The following is a 17118-nucleotide window of genomic DNA, read 5'->3' as shown; positions in this document are numbered from 1 at the left end:
CAAAGACATCCAACTTCACTGCTATGAAGTTTAAAAGATACAAAATCATTAAAATTATACTAGCACATGTCAGAAATGTATTGCTTTTCTTTTTGTAAGTTTTTATTTATATAAATGGAACAGCTATCATGTATTTCAATGCACAGTTTTAAGAGCATAATGAAACTTCCTACCCTTCCTACCTCCTTTGCTCCTACCCTCCTTTCTCCTTCTTTTAATTTTTACAAGACATAATTTCAATTTACTTTATAACCACAAGCCTAACCCTACACTAAATAAAAAATTTGACATGTACCAAGTAGGAAAACCACTGTTTGTCAAGAAGTATAGACAGTGGCTCTAAACAGTGATCAAATCTCAAAATGTCAATTTTGCTCATATACATTGCTTTTTTGTACTCTATGATTTCCTTTAGTTGTTGTATACACTTGACAAAATCAAAATAGTCATTGTTTTAAATACTTGTCAAATTGGTAGGGACTATACACTGTTATAATTTTTCTTTATTGACATATAATTTACATACTGTAAAATGCACAAATTTAACTGTAGAGATCAATAATTTTCTGCATATATAAACAGCCATGAGACATTGCTGAAATCAACTTATAAAATATTCCCTTTTCAGCACAAATTTCCTTGTGCTCTTCATAGTCAATAGCCCACACTACGAAAAACATTTTTTTTGTTTCTATCATCAGAAACTACTTATGTCTTTTTTAAAAATTAGCTTTTATTGAGCCAACTTTTTGGCATAGCAGGTAAAGTCATTGCCTTCAACGCCAGCATCCCATATGAGCACCGGTTCATGTTCTGGCTGCTCCATTTCTGATGCAACTCCCTGCTATTGTGCCTGGGGAATCAGCAAAGGATGGCCCAAGTGCTTGGACCCCTGCACCATGTGAGAGACAAGGATGAAGCTCCTGGCTTTGGTGTGGCTCAGCCCCAATCATTGTGACCATCTGGGGGTGAACCAGCAAATTAAAGATCTCTCTCTCTCTCTCGCTCTCTCTCTCTCATTCTTTCAAATAAGCCATAAATATTTTTTGATATTTTATGTATTTATTTGACAGAGTTATAGATAGAGAGAGGGAAAGACAGAGAGAAAGGTCTTCTATCTGCTAGTTCATTTCGCAAATGGCCTCAATGGCTAGAGCCAAGCAGATCCAAAGTCAGGAGCCAGGAGCTTCTTCTAGGTCTCACATATGGGTGGAGGAGCCCAAGCACTTGAGCTATATTCCACTACTTTCCCAGGCCACAAGCAGAGAGCTGGCTGGGAAGAAGAGCAGCCAGGACACAAATTGGTACCCATAAAGGATGCCAGTGCTGCCAGCGGAGGCCCAACATACCAGGCCACAGTGCTGGCCCCAACAAATAAATCTTTAAAACAAATTAGTTTTTACTTCCTTGAGAGACAGAGAGAGGTTGAATTTTGTATACTGATCAAGTGTTCACATGGAACCCAGGCACTCTGATGTGGGAAGTAGAGTCTTATGTCCTTGGCTAAACTCAAACTCTCCACCAGTATTGAATGGAACACAGCTTTTGAATGGAACATGTTGCTTACCTGGCTTTTTTTTCCTACAGATTTCTGAGACTCATCTCTGCTCTCTTGTGTTGCTTGATGGTTCTTTTATACTTCCTAGCAGCAGCACTGCATACATAGAATGTAAGTCGCCCCTCTTCCATTGGTAGTCATCTGTGATCTCTTTGATTCAATAATATAATTAAAGCTGCTATACACAATTTCTTTTGTTGCAAAAGACAAGGTTTCATTTTTTTTACTGCTTAGTAGTATTCCAAAGTATATATATACCACATTTTTGTTATCCAATCATGGGTTCATGGACATCTGGGCTTACTGCATATCTGCATATCTTGGCTATATTGAATTGAGCTACAATAAATAAGGGTACAGAAAAATCGTTTTTTTGAAAGATTTATTTATTTATTTGAAAGTCAGAGTTGCACAGAAAGATGAGAGGCAGAGAAAGAGAGAGTGGCCTTCTGTCCACTGGTTCATTCCCCAAATGTCCACAACAGCCAGAGCTGTGTGGATCCGAAGCCAGGAGCCAAGGAGATTCTTCCAGGTCTCCCACGTGGGTGCAGGGGCCCAAGGACTTGGGCCATCTTCTACTGCTTTCCCAGGCCACAGCAGAGAGCTGGATCAGAAATGGAGCAGCCAGGACTTGAACTGGCACCCATATGGGATGGTGGCGCTTCAGGCCAGGGTGTTAACCCAATGCGCCACAGTGATGGCCCCCAGAAAACTCTGATACACTGCTTTCATTTCATTTTGGACAGTTCCCAGGAGTAAGATGGCTGGCTGGGTCATAGGGTAGGTCTTTTCAGATTCTGGAGGAATCTCCACATTGTCTCCCGTTATGGCTGTACTAGTTTACATTCCCACCAACAGTGTATTTAGGGTATTTTTTCCCTACATCTTCCCAGATTTGTTGTGTTTTGGTTTTGGATGATAGCCATTCTAAGTGAGATGAAACCTGATTGTGGTTTTTATTTGCATTTCTCTGTTGGCTAGTAATCCTGAGCACTTTTTCACATGTCTGTTGGCCCTTTGAATGACAACTTTCGAAAGATGCCTGTTGGGGTGGCTCTGTGGTGTGGCAGGCAAAGCTGCTGCCTGAAGTGCCAGCATCCCATATGGGTGCTGGTTCATGTCCCAACTGTTCCTCTTCCAATCCAGTTCTTCGCGATATCCTGGGAAAGTAGTAGAAGTATGTCCAAGTCCTTGAGCCCCTGCACCCATGTTGGAGACCCGGAGGAAGCTCCTGGCTCCTGGCTTCAGATCTGCTTCAGGTCAACAGCTCTGGCTGTTGTGGCCATTTGGGGAGTGAACCAGCAGATGGAAGACATCTCTCTCTCTCTCTCTCTCTCTCTCTCTCTCTCTCTCTCTCTCTCCCCCTCCCTCTCTTCCTCTCTCCTTCTCTCCCTCTATTCCTCTCTCCCTCTCTCTGCCTCTCCTTCTCTTTCTGTGTAACTCTTTCAAATAAATAAATATATCTTAAAAAAATAGATTCCTGCTTAAGTCCTATGCCCATTTCTTAACTGGATAATTTCTTTTGTTGTTGTTTAGTTTCTTGGGCTCATTGTAGATTCCAGATATTAATCCTTTATCAGTTGCACAGTTTGCAGATATTTTCTCCTGTTCTGTCTGTTGCCGCTTCACTTTGTGGAGTGTTTCCTTTGCACTGCAGAAGCTCTTAGCTTGAAGTAATCCCATTTACATGATTTTGCTTGTATTGCCTGTGCTTCCAAGAAGGCTTTGCCTATGCCAATCTCGTGCAAAGCTTCCCCAAAGTTTTTCTCTAATAATTGATGGTCTCAAGTCATGGGTTTAGATCCTTGGTTCATTTAGAGTTGACTTTTTCATAAGATGTCAGGTCGGGGTCTTGTTTGGTCTTCCTGCCTGCAGAGGTCCAATTTCACCAGCACCACTTGTTGAAGAGACTGTCTCTTTGGGGATTGGTTTTAGCTCCTTTGTCAAAGGTTGTAGATGCATACATTGGTTTCTGAGATTTCTATTCTGTTGCGTTGGTCTACATGTCTATTTTTGTGCCAGTATCAGGCCGTTTTGATTATAACTGCCGTCTAGTATGTCTTCAAATCACAGATTTGAGGAGTTTTCACTTATACCTTATACCTTTTTAAATAATATTTCTGTCCCTTTCCCTTTCTCATATTTTTCTTTACCATGTATAAATGTTCTTTAACATGTATAATACATGTTACTAACATGTATAATACATGTCACTAACATGTATAATACATTTACTAATGCTGTAAAATTGCACATCAGCTGTTCTTCATTCCTATTGGGATTTTTTTTCTTTTTCTCCTCTGATTGCCTGTTTTCAAATGAACTGTTTTCCCAGTTCATACATTTTCTTTACTGTGATCTATTCCACTGTTGATATTCTCTGCTGCAGTTTTTCATTTTACTTATAGTGCTTTTCAATGACAGTATTTCTATATGTTTTATGATTTCAATTTCTCTGGTTAAATTTACTTTTGGGATAATCTTATGTTTTCCTGATATCAGTAAATGATTCTCTGTATTTCGTTTAAATTCCCAGAGCATATTAATCAATTATTTTGAATTCAATAACAGCTAGTTTGTAAACGTCCCTCTCTTTGGGGTCACCAGCTGGGAAATTATATTCTTTGGGTGGTGAAGTTTCTCCTCCCTTTGTGCCTTACAGGGACGTTGATACATTCGGAGGAGCAGGTGCCTCTTCCTGTCCTACATACTGGTCATGGTGGAAAAATCTGCTAAGATACAGGGGAAAGCCCCACTCAGGGTGTAGTGCAGCAGGGCTGGCACTGGTCAGGGCGCAGCACCCAGTTGCTAAGCAGCTCTATGAGTTCATGTCAGTGTTGAGCAAAAATGCATGGGTCTTCAGGGACCAACACTGCGCCTGTCCTGAGTGCCTTTGAGAGTTGTGAGGTCTGGAGTCCCACTGCCTGCAAGGGTCCTGGCAGTGTTTCTGCTTTGCAGACCTCACTCAGCAATGGCACTGGTGTCTGATGAGTGGCACTCTTAGAGGAGCCACAGGGCTGAGGTATGTAACATGGGCACAGCTGAAGAAACCACATCTCTCTCTGAGGTTCAAGGACATAATGGTTCCGATGCCTAGGGCACACGTACTCACACTTTCAATTTAGCAGTGGTCTGAGTTGATAGAGCATCCTGTGAAGCAGCCAGGGAGGAGGGATGCGACCTCGAGAGTGTGCAGAGCTACAGTGGCTCAGGAGGCAGGGTCATCCAAATCTCTTTGCATCTGAGCCAGCAGCTCAGACAAACAAACAGACAAACCTTGGATCCAGAGCCCAGGGAAATCCTACCCTCCATGGTGGAGGCTTTGGTGTTTGAGGTATGGGTGCAAGTTTGGAGTCAGGACCAGTGAAGGTACTAGCTGTCAGTGTCAGCTGAGCTGCACTCTGAAGTGTGGGAACACGTAGGGAGTCTAGGATTTGGGGCCATGATGTGAAGTATCTCTCTATGACCATGGCTCCCACGTATTGGTGTGGCACGATGCTGTTTAGCCACAGAATTGGAATATAAGTGTGAGCATTAGTGGAGAATCAAAGACTCAGGGTCAGGGACATATGCAGGTTGGAGTGATACAGCGGTGACTGCTTCTTGATGGGCATTGTCCGTGGCAACACTTCCTGCTCTGGATCTCCCATCAGGAATGACTGTTGGTTTCCTCCATGCGTAGGATGCCAGTGTCTTGTGCAGGGCAGCGCCCCAGTGGTTCCTGCCAGGTGACTGCTACTTACACCCTCAATCTTCTCTCTGTGTTCTCGGCCATCTCGTGGCACCTCTGACAGGCAGTCTTACCAGAGGTCCTTCCGGGTGGAGATTCTCCATTCCCTCTGTGTTGCTGCACATTCTTCCAGGGTCCTTGGGCAATATTGGTTTTTGATCCCTGTCTACTTTTTAGAAAGGAAACTTGGGAAAGGCAAGGACCAATTTTTTTTTTCTACTCCGCCATCTTGATCAGGAATGATCTTGGTATTCACGAGAAAAAGTTCAGCAGAACATACAAATTTTGGAATGTTTGTGTTATTATTCAAGTATATGTACATATAAAATTAATCATTTTACTTGTACAATTCATTGATATGTGTACATTTAGAGGTTATGTAATCACCATTTCCATCTAATTCCAAAATATTTTCATCACTCCTGTAGGAAGTTCCATATACATTAAAGCATTTTCACCCCATCTCCTCTCCTCCACTTATTCCTATGCAAGTTTATACCCAAAATAATGGAAATAACAACTCATACAAAGACAAATCCACAAATATTCACAGCAGAGCTACTCACAAGAGAAAGAGCTGGAAACAATTAAAAAAAGATGTGTCTGTGTTTTTTAAAATACAGTATGATAACCATGTTTGTCCATGCTTTGAATCAATTTGATATTCTTAAAATATATGAAATATTTAAATTAGTTCCTTACAAATATTCAAGAGGATACATGAAACCACAGCAGCCCATCATTGACATTGCAAATGCATCAAAAACATTTATGTATTAGATACTCTTCCTTAAAATTTTAAGTCTTATTAATTCAAATGTAATGAAAATAAAGGAAGATATTTTATCTCAATGCAAGGAAGATTATTCAAGCTTTCAGAATGGAAAAATAGAGCAATGATTCTATTATTAAAATAAAAATGAAAACCTGAATAAACTAACATATTTATAAATTTAAACATGTTTAGAAGATTATGCACATTGAAGGGAGATTCTATACAGACAGTGAGAAGCTGCACCCTCCACTGAGGAGCTGTGGTTCTACTTCCTCCTGCACAGGGCACCCCTGAGAGCTTGGTGCACCTGCTGGTTGCGCAGGGTGTAGATGACAGGGTTCAGCACTGGGGTCAGCACCGTGTTCACCAGAGCAGCCTGTCTGTTGAAGTCCACCCTGCTCGTCTGCTTTGGCTTCACATAGATGAAAAGACAGCTGCCGTACATGAGAGAGAGGACGATGAGGTGAGACGAGCAGGTGGAGAAAGCTTTCTGCCGCTCCCTGGCTGACGGGAGCCTCACGATGGTGACCACGATGTTGCTGTATGCAATGATGGTTACAAGGAGGGATGTAAAAAGAATCAAAAAAGCAATATTGAAGAACAGCATTTCAACAGACCTGGTATCAGAACAGGAGAGCTTAGCCAAGGGCCCAAAATCACAGAAGAAGTGGGGGATGACATTGGGGCCACAGAAGGACAACTGGGAAAGATGGACAACTGGGACCACCATGAAGAGGAATCCCAAAGTGAAGCAGGCAGTGACTAGGAGGGAGCACACCCTGGGGCTCATGATGCTGGAGTAACGCAGAGGTCTGCAAATGGCCAGGTACCGATCCAGAGACAGCACTGCCATAAGGAAGAAAACAGTTGACCCCAGAGAAAGAAAGACAAAAGCTTGCGTGAAGCAGGCAGCAAAGGAAATGGCTTGCCTCCCTGACAGGAAGATGGCCAGCAGTTTAGGAATCACCGTGGTTATGAAGCAGCATTCCACAAAGGAGAAAGTGCTGAGGAAGAAGTACATGGGTGTGTGGAGGCGATGGTCAGCCCAGGTGATGGTGATGATGAGCGTGTTTCCCATGATGGAGGCCAGGTACGCCAGCAGGTGCACCAGGAACAGTATTTTCCCCAGGTGCTGGAGAGCAGGGAAGCCCTCCAGGATGAACTCCTGCACTGCTGTCCTGTTCCCCGGATCCCACATCACCAGGCCTTCCATTGCTTCATCAACTCTGTCTGAGCTTCTTGCAGTGTATGACTGAAGAAAGAGAACTCATTTCATTTAACATAAAATATCATAGGCAATTGGCTTTTTTAAGTGGTGCTACTTATTTTTTATTTAACGACTATTTATTTATTTATCCCTCTGTAAGGGAGAGAGAAAGAGAGGTCGCCAGTCTGCTGACTGATTCCCCAAATGTGCAACACATCTGGTGCTGACCCAGGCTGAAGCCAGGAGCTACAAGCTTTATCCAGGTCACCCTAGTGGGTGTCTGGGACCCGACTACTCGAGCCAGCACCCACTGCCTCCAAGGGTCAGCATTAGCACATGGCTGAAACTGAGAGTTAAGCTGGAACTCAAACTGGAATCCAGGAATGCCAGTACCAAGCACCATGAGCACTAGGCAAATGATGCTCATCACACGTTATTTTAAAGCATTCTGTGTTATATGTAGCTTTTGCCCACTTCTAAATGAAAGTCAGTGATTTTATCTATGACTACAATGAGAGTAGCCTGAAATTCTTAGATAAATAAAATTGGAACTACCAGTCTTCATAAAGAATAATGCCATTTTAAGAGCATTAGTCATTTCCTATTCAGTCTATTGCCAATCAGAAAAGCCATCTTTCTCTTAGCCCTGTATCTGATCGTGCCGTGTAATACCACTAAGAAGGCACTCACATTGTGCAGCTACAAGGTCTATTACAAAAGGAAAACTGACTTCCAAACAAGAACTTCTGGTCATGGAATTCTGTAATCCCACCCAAAATTCCTTCGTCATGTCTTGGGATTCATTTCCGAATTTGGGGACACAATATCGTTGGTGAAAAACTGACCTGCACTGCAGCTCCTTGAAGTGAGTTCTATTAGAAGCCTCACGACAGCACTGACTGGAATGGTGGAGACTCAGCCCAGCCCCTTTTGGCCCTAGGCTGTCGTCAGTAGTAAGAGTGGTGTGTTTTCCCTTCATCCGCTGCTAAGTGGTCATCCGGGGGAATCTTTAGCTTCTGACCTTCCTGGTCCACAGGCCCAAGGACTGCCTACCAGGAGACAGAAAGAGCCATAGTATGACCTTACTACAACAATTCATTCTGACTCTTTCTCAGACCTACTGTCTACATATGTAGAATAGATTTTTATTTTGCCTTTTAGGTAAACAGATTTCTTTGGGTGACACTTTTTCCCATTAGGTCAGCTAGTATTTGTCCTGGAGCTCTGAATTAACTCTCTGATTAAGTCAAAGCCAACACCCCTAATCCAGTTACCATGTGAGACCTACTTGAAGAGGAACACACTCTGTTTCAGTTTACCAAAAAAAAAAAAAAAAAAAAAGAATGATGAGGTGACCCAAACTAAGGCCACACACTCACCCACATGCAGCTCCAAGTCACCAACACTCTATCTGCAACTCTTCACTCTTCTGAAAAGTCAGGATGCGGGGATAGGCAGCTGGAAAGGTACGAAAAGAAACACTTGCACCTGCGATGTCCCTAATTTGTTCCGGACAAAAGTTGGACCTGTGCATCATGTCTGCTCCTCATGCATCTTCAACAAACCTGGAACTATCCCAACTCGGGGAGACTGAGAGATATCTCCCTGGCAAGCTTCCCTGGTGAGACCCCAGCACATCCCTTCCCAGTGTTCTGGAACTTGGGTGTGACTTCACTCACGCTCCCACAAGGCTTTCTTAGCCTCCTGGCAGGCCCCTCAAGCGGCTCCTACTCCTGAACCAGATAGCTCTAACAAAATTTTTTTAAAAAAACATTGTTTGTTGGGGAAATGAGAAATAGTTCTTTACATAATCTGGCCCTTGTGTATAGCTCCTGGGTCTTAAAATGTGTTCCAGGGCACTAGGCTTGCCACCCTTCTCCCCATCAGACTAGGCAGGATACCCATACCATCAAGAGCAGAAATGAGATTTATATGGAATTGTCCCCTCATAGCTTTGGCACTAGATTGTCCCTTGACACTGGCTAGGAGCCACCAGGACCAGTAGGCAGAGACATCTTTAGGAGAAGACGGAACAAAGCCATCCAGAGACCAATTTCCCTCTAGGATCCCTGGTGGCTGCTAACTGGGGACTATTTGAAATAGAAAATTATTACACAATCATCATCAGAGTTACTCTTTCATTACGTTTGCAAGTGTAATAATATGGACTCGGATATCTGATGTGTCTCCGGTGAAAATTGTTTAGAGTAGAGTACTTATCAATATAGTAGGGTTTATAAAATCACAAATCACATTATGTTACTAACATGGGGCTTATAGGGCAAGTAGGGAATGTGGTGGGCCTTCTCCTATGAACCGGAGCACTCCCTAACTCTGCCACAGTGCAAAGTCAGATAAAACCCAAGGTCTAAATAAAAGCCAGGAGTCTCAAAACATAATGCCCGGGGCCGGTGCTGTGGCATAGAGGGTAAATCTGCTGCCTGCAGTGCCAGCATCTCATATGGGCACTGGTTCAAGTCCTGGCTGTTCCATTTCCAATCCAGGTCTCTGCTGTGGCCTGGGAAGGCAGTGGACAATGGCCCAGGTCCTAGGGCCCCTGCACCCAAGTGGGAGACCTGGAAGAAGCTCATGGCTCCTGGTTTTGGATCGGCACAGCTCCGGCCATTGCGGCCAACTGGGCAGTGAACCATCAGACGGAAAACCTCTTTCTCTCTTTCTCTGCCTCTCCTTCTCTCTCTGTGTAACTCTGACTTTCAAATAAATAAATTAAAAAAAAATAATGCCCAAAATTCCCAGGTTTATTGGAAATCACTTGTTATAACAGACTAAAAAAAAACACTCAAGTTGAATTTTTTAAAGATTTTATTTGAGAGTCACAGACATGGCCCCTGAATTTGAATTTAAAAAGGCAACCAACTGATATCAACAGCAAGATATTTGAATGATACAACAAAGGAATTAAAGCAGCCATTTTAAATGCTACAATGAGTAATACATATGTGATTCAAATAAATTTTAAAGAGTAGAGAAAATCTTCTCTCCTACCAATCTTAGGTTTGATTTATTCCCTGTTCTTCTAGGCCCTTGAGATGCATTGTTAAATCATTTATTTGCCTTTTTCCCGAAAATGGCACCTATTGCTTTAACTATCCTCTTCACACTACTTTTGCTGTATCCCTTAAGTTTTGATACGTTGTGTTGTCATCTTCATTTGTTTCGAGGAATTTTTAAATTTCTCTTTTGATTTCTTCTATGAAGTCAAGAAGAGCATGTTGTTCAGTCTCCATGTGTTCATATATTTTCTAGAGGTTCTACTGTTGTTAATTTCCAGCTTCATTCTTCATAACTCTGAAAACAGATCTACCCTATGACCCAGCCATCTCACTCCTGGAAATTTACCCAAACGAAATGAAATCAGTGTATGAAAGAGTTAGCTGTACCCCCACATTTATAGCAGCTCAATTCAGAATAGCTAAGATATAGAATCAACCCAGATGTGCATCAACTGATGATTGGATGAAGAAAATGTGGCCTGTGTATACAAACTGGAATACCACACAAGCATAAGATAGAATTTCTTTTGCAACAAAAATGGAAAGTAGAGATCATTTTGCTTGGTGAAATAAACCAGTCCCCAATAGAGAAACATCATATGTTTTCTCTGAAATGTATAAGAATGAAACTGACATCATATGATTTAGCTATTGTGTATAGCCCTTGTCTATACTCCTGTGGAAGAGTGGCTTTTCTACTTCATACTTGCTGAACATTATGGCTAGTTGGTCCTTCTCCTGCCTCCCCATAGGCAGCTTTCTGACCAGCTCATTGTAGGTATCTCTCCAAGGGGTTTCCCACACTCACACATGAATGTATATTCACTCCCTCACTTTTAAACAAATCCTTCTCTCATTTGTGTGTCTTATTTATGCCTCTACTTTGCATTCTCATCTCTGTGGGGGCAAGCACTTGGAATAAAAATGAAGACACTGCTCAGTGTAGGAGCTGCTTCCTTGGGGTCTTGGAGACATCCCCAGGAGGCTGAGCTTCAGACAAACATAGGGGACAGTTCCATCGTAAGAAAGCACTCATGTGCAGTGCTGGATAACCACATCTGCTGATTCTAAGGCAGCAAAATGAAGGATTCTGATGGGCTTCATGGTCGGATTAGGCTCTCATAGACTGAGTGCAAGCATTGCAGGGTAAGGGGCAGCACACGGGAGCACATCAAGGCAGAGCACCTCAGCACCAAACCACCAGTGGGTTCAGACCCAGGTGTACGGGCATTTAGTCTGCCAAAGGCATAAGGTCTTCTCAGCCCCAGAAAAGGATAACACAAGGGGCTGTCTCCACTTGTTCTTGAATGTGGCATAGAGCCACCAGCAGGAGGCCGTTTCTTCAAGAGCCCAGGCTGCTTCTTCATCCCAGGGATTTGTAGAGAATGCCAGGGACTCTCCCTGGTTGGGCAGCTGAGATGCCATGATGCAGCTGTGTTCCTGGCCTGTAGGGTGGAGCCCTCTCACGAGAATGGCCATGAACTCACCCAGCTGCTGGAGGAAGACCAAGGCCTAGCCCTGCCTTGTCAAATGTCTTCTTGCTCACCTTTGATGGAAGTAAGCCCTCCACCCCCCTTTCCAAGAGAAAAGGTCTCCTTAGATCCATTCAAAATATAAAATAAAATCACAATCTACTCTGTGCAATAGAGTCTACACTTCCCCAGGCTTACGGAGCTGCCCTTTCTCTGGAATAAACAACTAAACCTGCCGGACTATTCCAGAAGAAGTCTACTTCTGAGAAGGTGGCTCAGGCCTCCTGCCCCTATAGATTTCATATCAGAAGGACACGACCTATAGTGTCAGATGGACAGCTTTGTAGTTCAGGCCTCAGTTGGTGAAGAAGCCTCCATGGAGAAGACCCGGATCCTGTCCCCACCAGCCACAACCATGATAGTGTAGTTGCAATGATGACAAACCAACCCACCATTTACAGGAGGTCGCTTGAGTCAGGAAGACCAAAGGAGCAAGGGCTTATGATTGGGGAGTTAAAGGAAGATGTGCTTTCCTTGGTTTGTAGGCATCAAAGACAGAAAGCAGAGGAATGGGTAACATGGGGAAAAAAAGTTCTATCATTCCTGGCTCTTAAAGACTTGACCCTGTGACGTCATGGTCAGCCAGCCCAGAACGTGCAACCGGCAGAGTGCCTGGGGGTCAAGGGTAGGTCCAGGACTAAATCACAGGATTAATGTTGAGAGAGAACATAACCGGGAAGCAACAGCTGCTCCGAGTGCCCAGCAGAGGGTGCCAGTCAGTGCCTGTTCCTGCAAAATCCACCACAAGAACAAAGTCTTCATTATCAGGTCAGCTGGAGGGGTTTATGCCGGAGAAGGCAAACACCGAAGGAGACAGCAGTCCAGCAGTGAGGAATGTGTGCCAGCACACAGGGAGAAAGACAAGCTGCTGGCACCCACAGGACTCAGAGGGACAAAAGGGGCAGAGCCCGAGACAGCCACTAGAGGGAGGAGTGACTTGAAGAGCAAAGGGGACCTGTCTGAGTTTGGAGAACAAGAAAACAGATGGCTCTGGTGAGTTGGGACAGCATTCAGGACTACAGAAAGGTGAGCCTCCCACCTCTGCCAGGGAGTCCCTAGGTGAGGTTCCTGGGTGAGGATGGTGTCGTGTCTCAGTCTGGAGATTCCTGAGCTAAGCAGCACCCCCCTTCTGCATCAGAGACCACCTCAGTGGCTTCTCATTTACTTACTCCAATGGCCTCTCCCCACTGGGTAATTTTTAGAGCCAAGTCCACAGCTGTCCAAAGCCCCACCTGGGTGGTCCCATACAATTCAACCTCTTTTACTCAATCTAGCCACTCTCTGAGAGCCAGCCCTGGGCAGGGACTGTGACATGGCCATCCTGGTCCCCAGGGGTCACTCGCCAAGAATAGCATCCTAAACTCAGCTCTCAGCTTCCTTTTCTTAGATTCCCTCACTCTGGGTTGGCAGCATCTCAAGGTGGACATATTGTCCTCGTACTTAGAAGAAAACTAGGGCTCAAGTGAGCCGAATGCTACTGAGAGAGTCTGGATTTGAACCCCGATCTCCTCCCTCCCTCCCAGTTCAGGGCTCTTTCCACACACACTTCTTCCCTGAGCTTCTTTTTTTTTTTCTTCTAATTTTTTTGACAGGCAGAGTTAGACAGTGAGAGAGAGACAGAAAGAAAGATCTTCCTTTTTCCATTGGTTTACCCCCCCCAAGTGGCCACCAAGGCCAGCGCGTTGCACCAATCCGAAGCCAGGAGCCAGGTGCTTCCTCCTGGTCTCCCATGTGGGTACAGGGACCAAGGACCTGGGCCATCTTCCACTTCCACTGCAATTAAAAGACATTGTAACTGCCCTGTAACATCTATGTTCCCAAACCACTGTCAGCCACAATTCAACAAATTCTTGAAGTTCATACCCAAAATCAATGTGCTTCTGATGGATGATAATGAGAATGCTGAATGAAGAAGAATCAGAGCCAACACATCCAACTCAAATATCAAATTCAACCTTCAACTACAATAGCACACAATTCGTGTTTTTATTCTGTCAAATGATGCAGTCTAACATTCACATCTTGCTCCTACCATTCCTAATGGGTCAGGATAAAGAGAATGGACTTCCCAATACAATTTCCCAATGGTGTAGAACACAGGCTCAAGACTTGTTTTCATGCGAGATGGAGGATTTGTCTACCCAGTGTTATTCAGAAACAATGGAAGGCTAGCATTGCCTTCTTTCAGTGCTGTGTGACTTCTTATAGCCAAATCATAGCAGTGGTCCCCACTCCAGACCAATGCAGTAGATCAGATCCTCGTGGTCTGAGAGCAAATTCAAGGAAGGGTGAGAAGACACGGGCATCTCTCATCAGGTAATGAAAGGTGGAGTTTCTACAGTCAAAGCAACGTGGTAAAGTCCAACAGGGTCAAGAGAAACCAACTGAGTTAAGATGGTAGCCATAGAAGGTTCCTTAGGGAAGAATAGTCTCCTTAAAACATTTCCTCTAGGGCCCGGTGCCATGGCTCACTTGGTTGATCCTCCTCCTGCAGCGCAGGCATCCCATATGGGTGTTCTAGCCCCGGTTGGGATGCTGGATTCTGTCCCGGCTGCTCCTCTTCCAGTTCAGCTCTCTGCTTTGGCCTGGGAAGGCAGTGGAGAATGGCCCAAGTGCTTGGACCCCTATACCTGCATGGGAGACTGGGAGGAAGCACCTGGCTCCTGGCTTTGGATCAGCATAGCTCCAGCTATGGCGGCCATTTGGGGGATGAACCAACGGAAGGAAGACCTTTCTCCCTGTCTCTCTCTCTCTCTCTCTCTCTCTCTCTCTCTCTCTCTCTGCCTAACTCTGTCTGTCAAATAAAATTGAAAAAAAAGAACATTTCCACCAGCAGTCCTCCAGTCCAAACATCCTGCCTCACTCAATCTTTGTAGCCCACACACCTAAATTCTAGGCGTCCTTTCAGGATTTACACCCTGAACGTTGTGCATACGTTTGCACATGACTGTGTGTCTAGAACACAAGGAACACGTTGCTTCTCTATCTGTTTGGCACTAGCATCACCTTGGGGTCTGACTATGGGGCCCCACTTCTCAGAGGTCTGGGGGCCGTCTCCCAGTCCCAGGCCTCACATCAGCCAGCCCCAGGACCCCAGAATTCTGAGCTTATCCATGCAGGCATTCTACTGGGGTGGAAAAGACAGGTTTTATTCACCCTCCAGCCCATAAATTTGCCCATCAGAACCCCTCACAGGAAGGTCAATACCCAATGAAATGATAATTTCCAAGGAAAACGCCTTCTAAAAGCAAAACTTAGTTTCTGAAGAATGGGAAAAGCTTCCTGAGAGCTGTTTTAACTTCATTGTTTCTCAGAGAATAGATGAGGGGGTTGAGGGTAGGACTCAGCATGGTATACAGCACACCAGCCACCTTGCTCTTCTCCGCACTGTAGCTGGAGACAGGGCTTATGTAGGCGTAGAAGACAGCGGTGTAATACATGCACACCACAGTGAGGTGGGAAGAGCAGGTGGAGAAAGCTTTCTTCTTCCCCTCCGAGGTCCGCATCTTCAGGATGCTGGCGATGATGGAGCCATAGGACATGACAGTCATCAGGAAGTTCAACATGCCATAAAAGGCGTCAGCCAGGACAATCATGACGCTGTTCACATAGGTGGAGCTACAGGAGAGACGTAGCAGGGGAGGGACCTCGCAGAAGAAATGGGTGATGACATTGGGGCCACAGAAACTCAATCGCAACATCAGTCCTGTGTGGATGGCCGTGTTGAAGGCGCAGAGCACCCACACACCCGTGGCCAGTACACCACAGCACGTCTTGCTCATCATGGTGTTGTAATGCAGGGGGTGGCAGATGGCTGCGTACCTGTCATAGGCCATGACCGTGAGGAGGAGCAGCTCTGAGGACGCAGACCACGTGAGGAAGTAGAGCTGAGCCATGCAGCCCCCGTAGGAGATGGAGCTCCTCTCTGACAACAGATCCGCCAGTGCCTTGGGCATGATGGAGGAAGTGCAGATCACGTCCATGGTGGCCAAGTTGAACAGGAAAAAGTACATGGGAGTGTGGAGGCCAGGGTTGAAGGTGATGGCCAAGATGATCAGGACATTGCCTGTGAGCGCCACAGTGTAGAGAGAGAGGAAACAGCTGAATAAGAGCACCCAGTATTCGGGGTACTCTGAGAAACCCTGCAGGATAAACTCGGTCACCAGCGTCTCATTGCTCATAGTCTGCAGGCTGGGAGGGGGTTCTGTGTCTGTCAGGTGAATCTCCACACACAGCTTCATGTCATTCGGGGCTAGAGAGAGAGGGAGGAGAGGTGTCCCAAGGAAGGCTGCTAGCTTGTTGCGTCCATACCTGACACCATGGCCTGGGCAACATTACGCAGGTGCACTAGGATGTAGTAATTAAGACAGACACACCAGTTTACAGTAGGCAAGGGTCAGGAGCATTCAGGTCATGAAAAGTAAATGCAGATGGCCGAATAAATTCGTGAAGCATCACTGAACCCCAGTCAAAGAAACACAGTGAGATCCACTCTTCACCATCCGTGACTTGGCGAGGTTAGATAAGCATGGCAGTGACTACCATTAGCAAGGGTGCCTGTTCCACTGGAACCAGCCCTCTCCCTTCTGCCATGTATCCTGAGGAAGTAATTCAAAACACAGTGTCAGAGCAGTGCTACTGGTAATCATGCATTTTCTCATGTTCTCTACCTTTTTTTTGAGGAATTTATTAATTCATCCCAGTCTCAGGGTCACAAAATTGCATATAATAGTGAAATTTTAAAATCAACCTATACCCTTAAAAGTCAGTTTACTAATATAATATAATGCTGAGTACTTGTCATACTGGTACTCTGGGAGTGTTTTACTGATGCTTTTCTTAAGATAGAACTAGAGGTTGTGTTGTGGCTCAGCAGGTGAAACTGCCTCTTAGGACGCCTGCATCTCATATCAGAGCGCCAGTTACAGTGCTGACTCCTACACTCTGATCCAGCTTCCTGCTAATGCACTTGATGACCCACCTGCTTCAGTTTCTGCCACCTACATGGGAGACCCCAATGGAGTTGCTGGCTCCTGGCTTTGGTGTGGTCCAGCCCTGGCTGTTATGGACATTTCCAGTAGTGAACCAGAAAACATAAGATAACTCTCTCCCTCTGCTTTCTCTCCGTCACTCCCTCTCTCTGCCACTCTGCCTTGCAAATAAAACTAAATAGATCTTTAAAAAATAAATCCAATAACAGAGAATGAAAAAAATTAAATGTAATATGCACAATCCTATCTCATTTTTGGTTTAAAACAAAGAAGGAGGCTTGTGCATGTACTAGTAGAAAAAACAGCTGGTG

The 17118-nt window shown here is 44.8% G+C and overlaps 2 protein-coding genes across 2 annotated transcripts; both read right to left on the bottom strand.

The window, feature by feature from the left end:
* Positions 1 to 6328: 6328 nt before the first annotated feature.
* Positions 6329 to 8504, bottom strand: LOC100344000 (olfactory receptor 6C74-like). The gene has a single exon (XM_008269876.5). The coding sequence runs from the start codon at positions 7274 to 7276 to the stop codon at positions 6329 to 6331; it is 948 nt and encodes a 315-aa protein (XP_008268098.4). The 5' UTR covers positions 7277 to 8504.
* A 6566-nt stretch (positions 8505 to 15070) lies between these two features.
* LOC100343747 (olfactory receptor 13A1-like) lies at positions 15071 to 16057 on the bottom strand. The gene has a single exon (XM_002718333.4). The coding sequence runs from the start codon at positions 16055 to 16057 to the stop codon at positions 15071 to 15073; it is 987 nt and encodes a 328-aa protein (XP_002718379.4).
* Positions 16058 to 17118: the final 1061 nt, after the last annotated feature.

Source organism: Oryctolagus cuniculus, chromosome 15 (genome assembly GCF_051225735.1).
Source record: "Oryctolagus cuniculus isolate XC-2025 breed Fujian yellow rabbit chromosome 15, ASM5122573v1, whole genome shotgun sequence".
Classification (NCBI taxonomy): Eukaryota; Metazoa; Chordata; class Mammalia; order Lagomorpha; family Leporidae; genus Oryctolagus; species Oryctolagus cuniculus.
This window is presented reverse-complemented; position numbering and strand designations above follow the sequence as displayed.

Bases quoted from the DNA above. Each gene is read 5' to 3' on its own strand.
- LOC100343747 (XM_002718333.4), bottom strand. From the start codon at position 16,057: ATGAAGCTGTGTGTGGAGATTCACCTGACAGACACAGAACCCCCTCCC.
- LOC100344000 (XM_008269876.5), bottom strand. From the start codon at position 7,276: ATGGAAGGCCTGGTGATGTGGGATCCGGGGAACAGGACAGCAGTGCAG.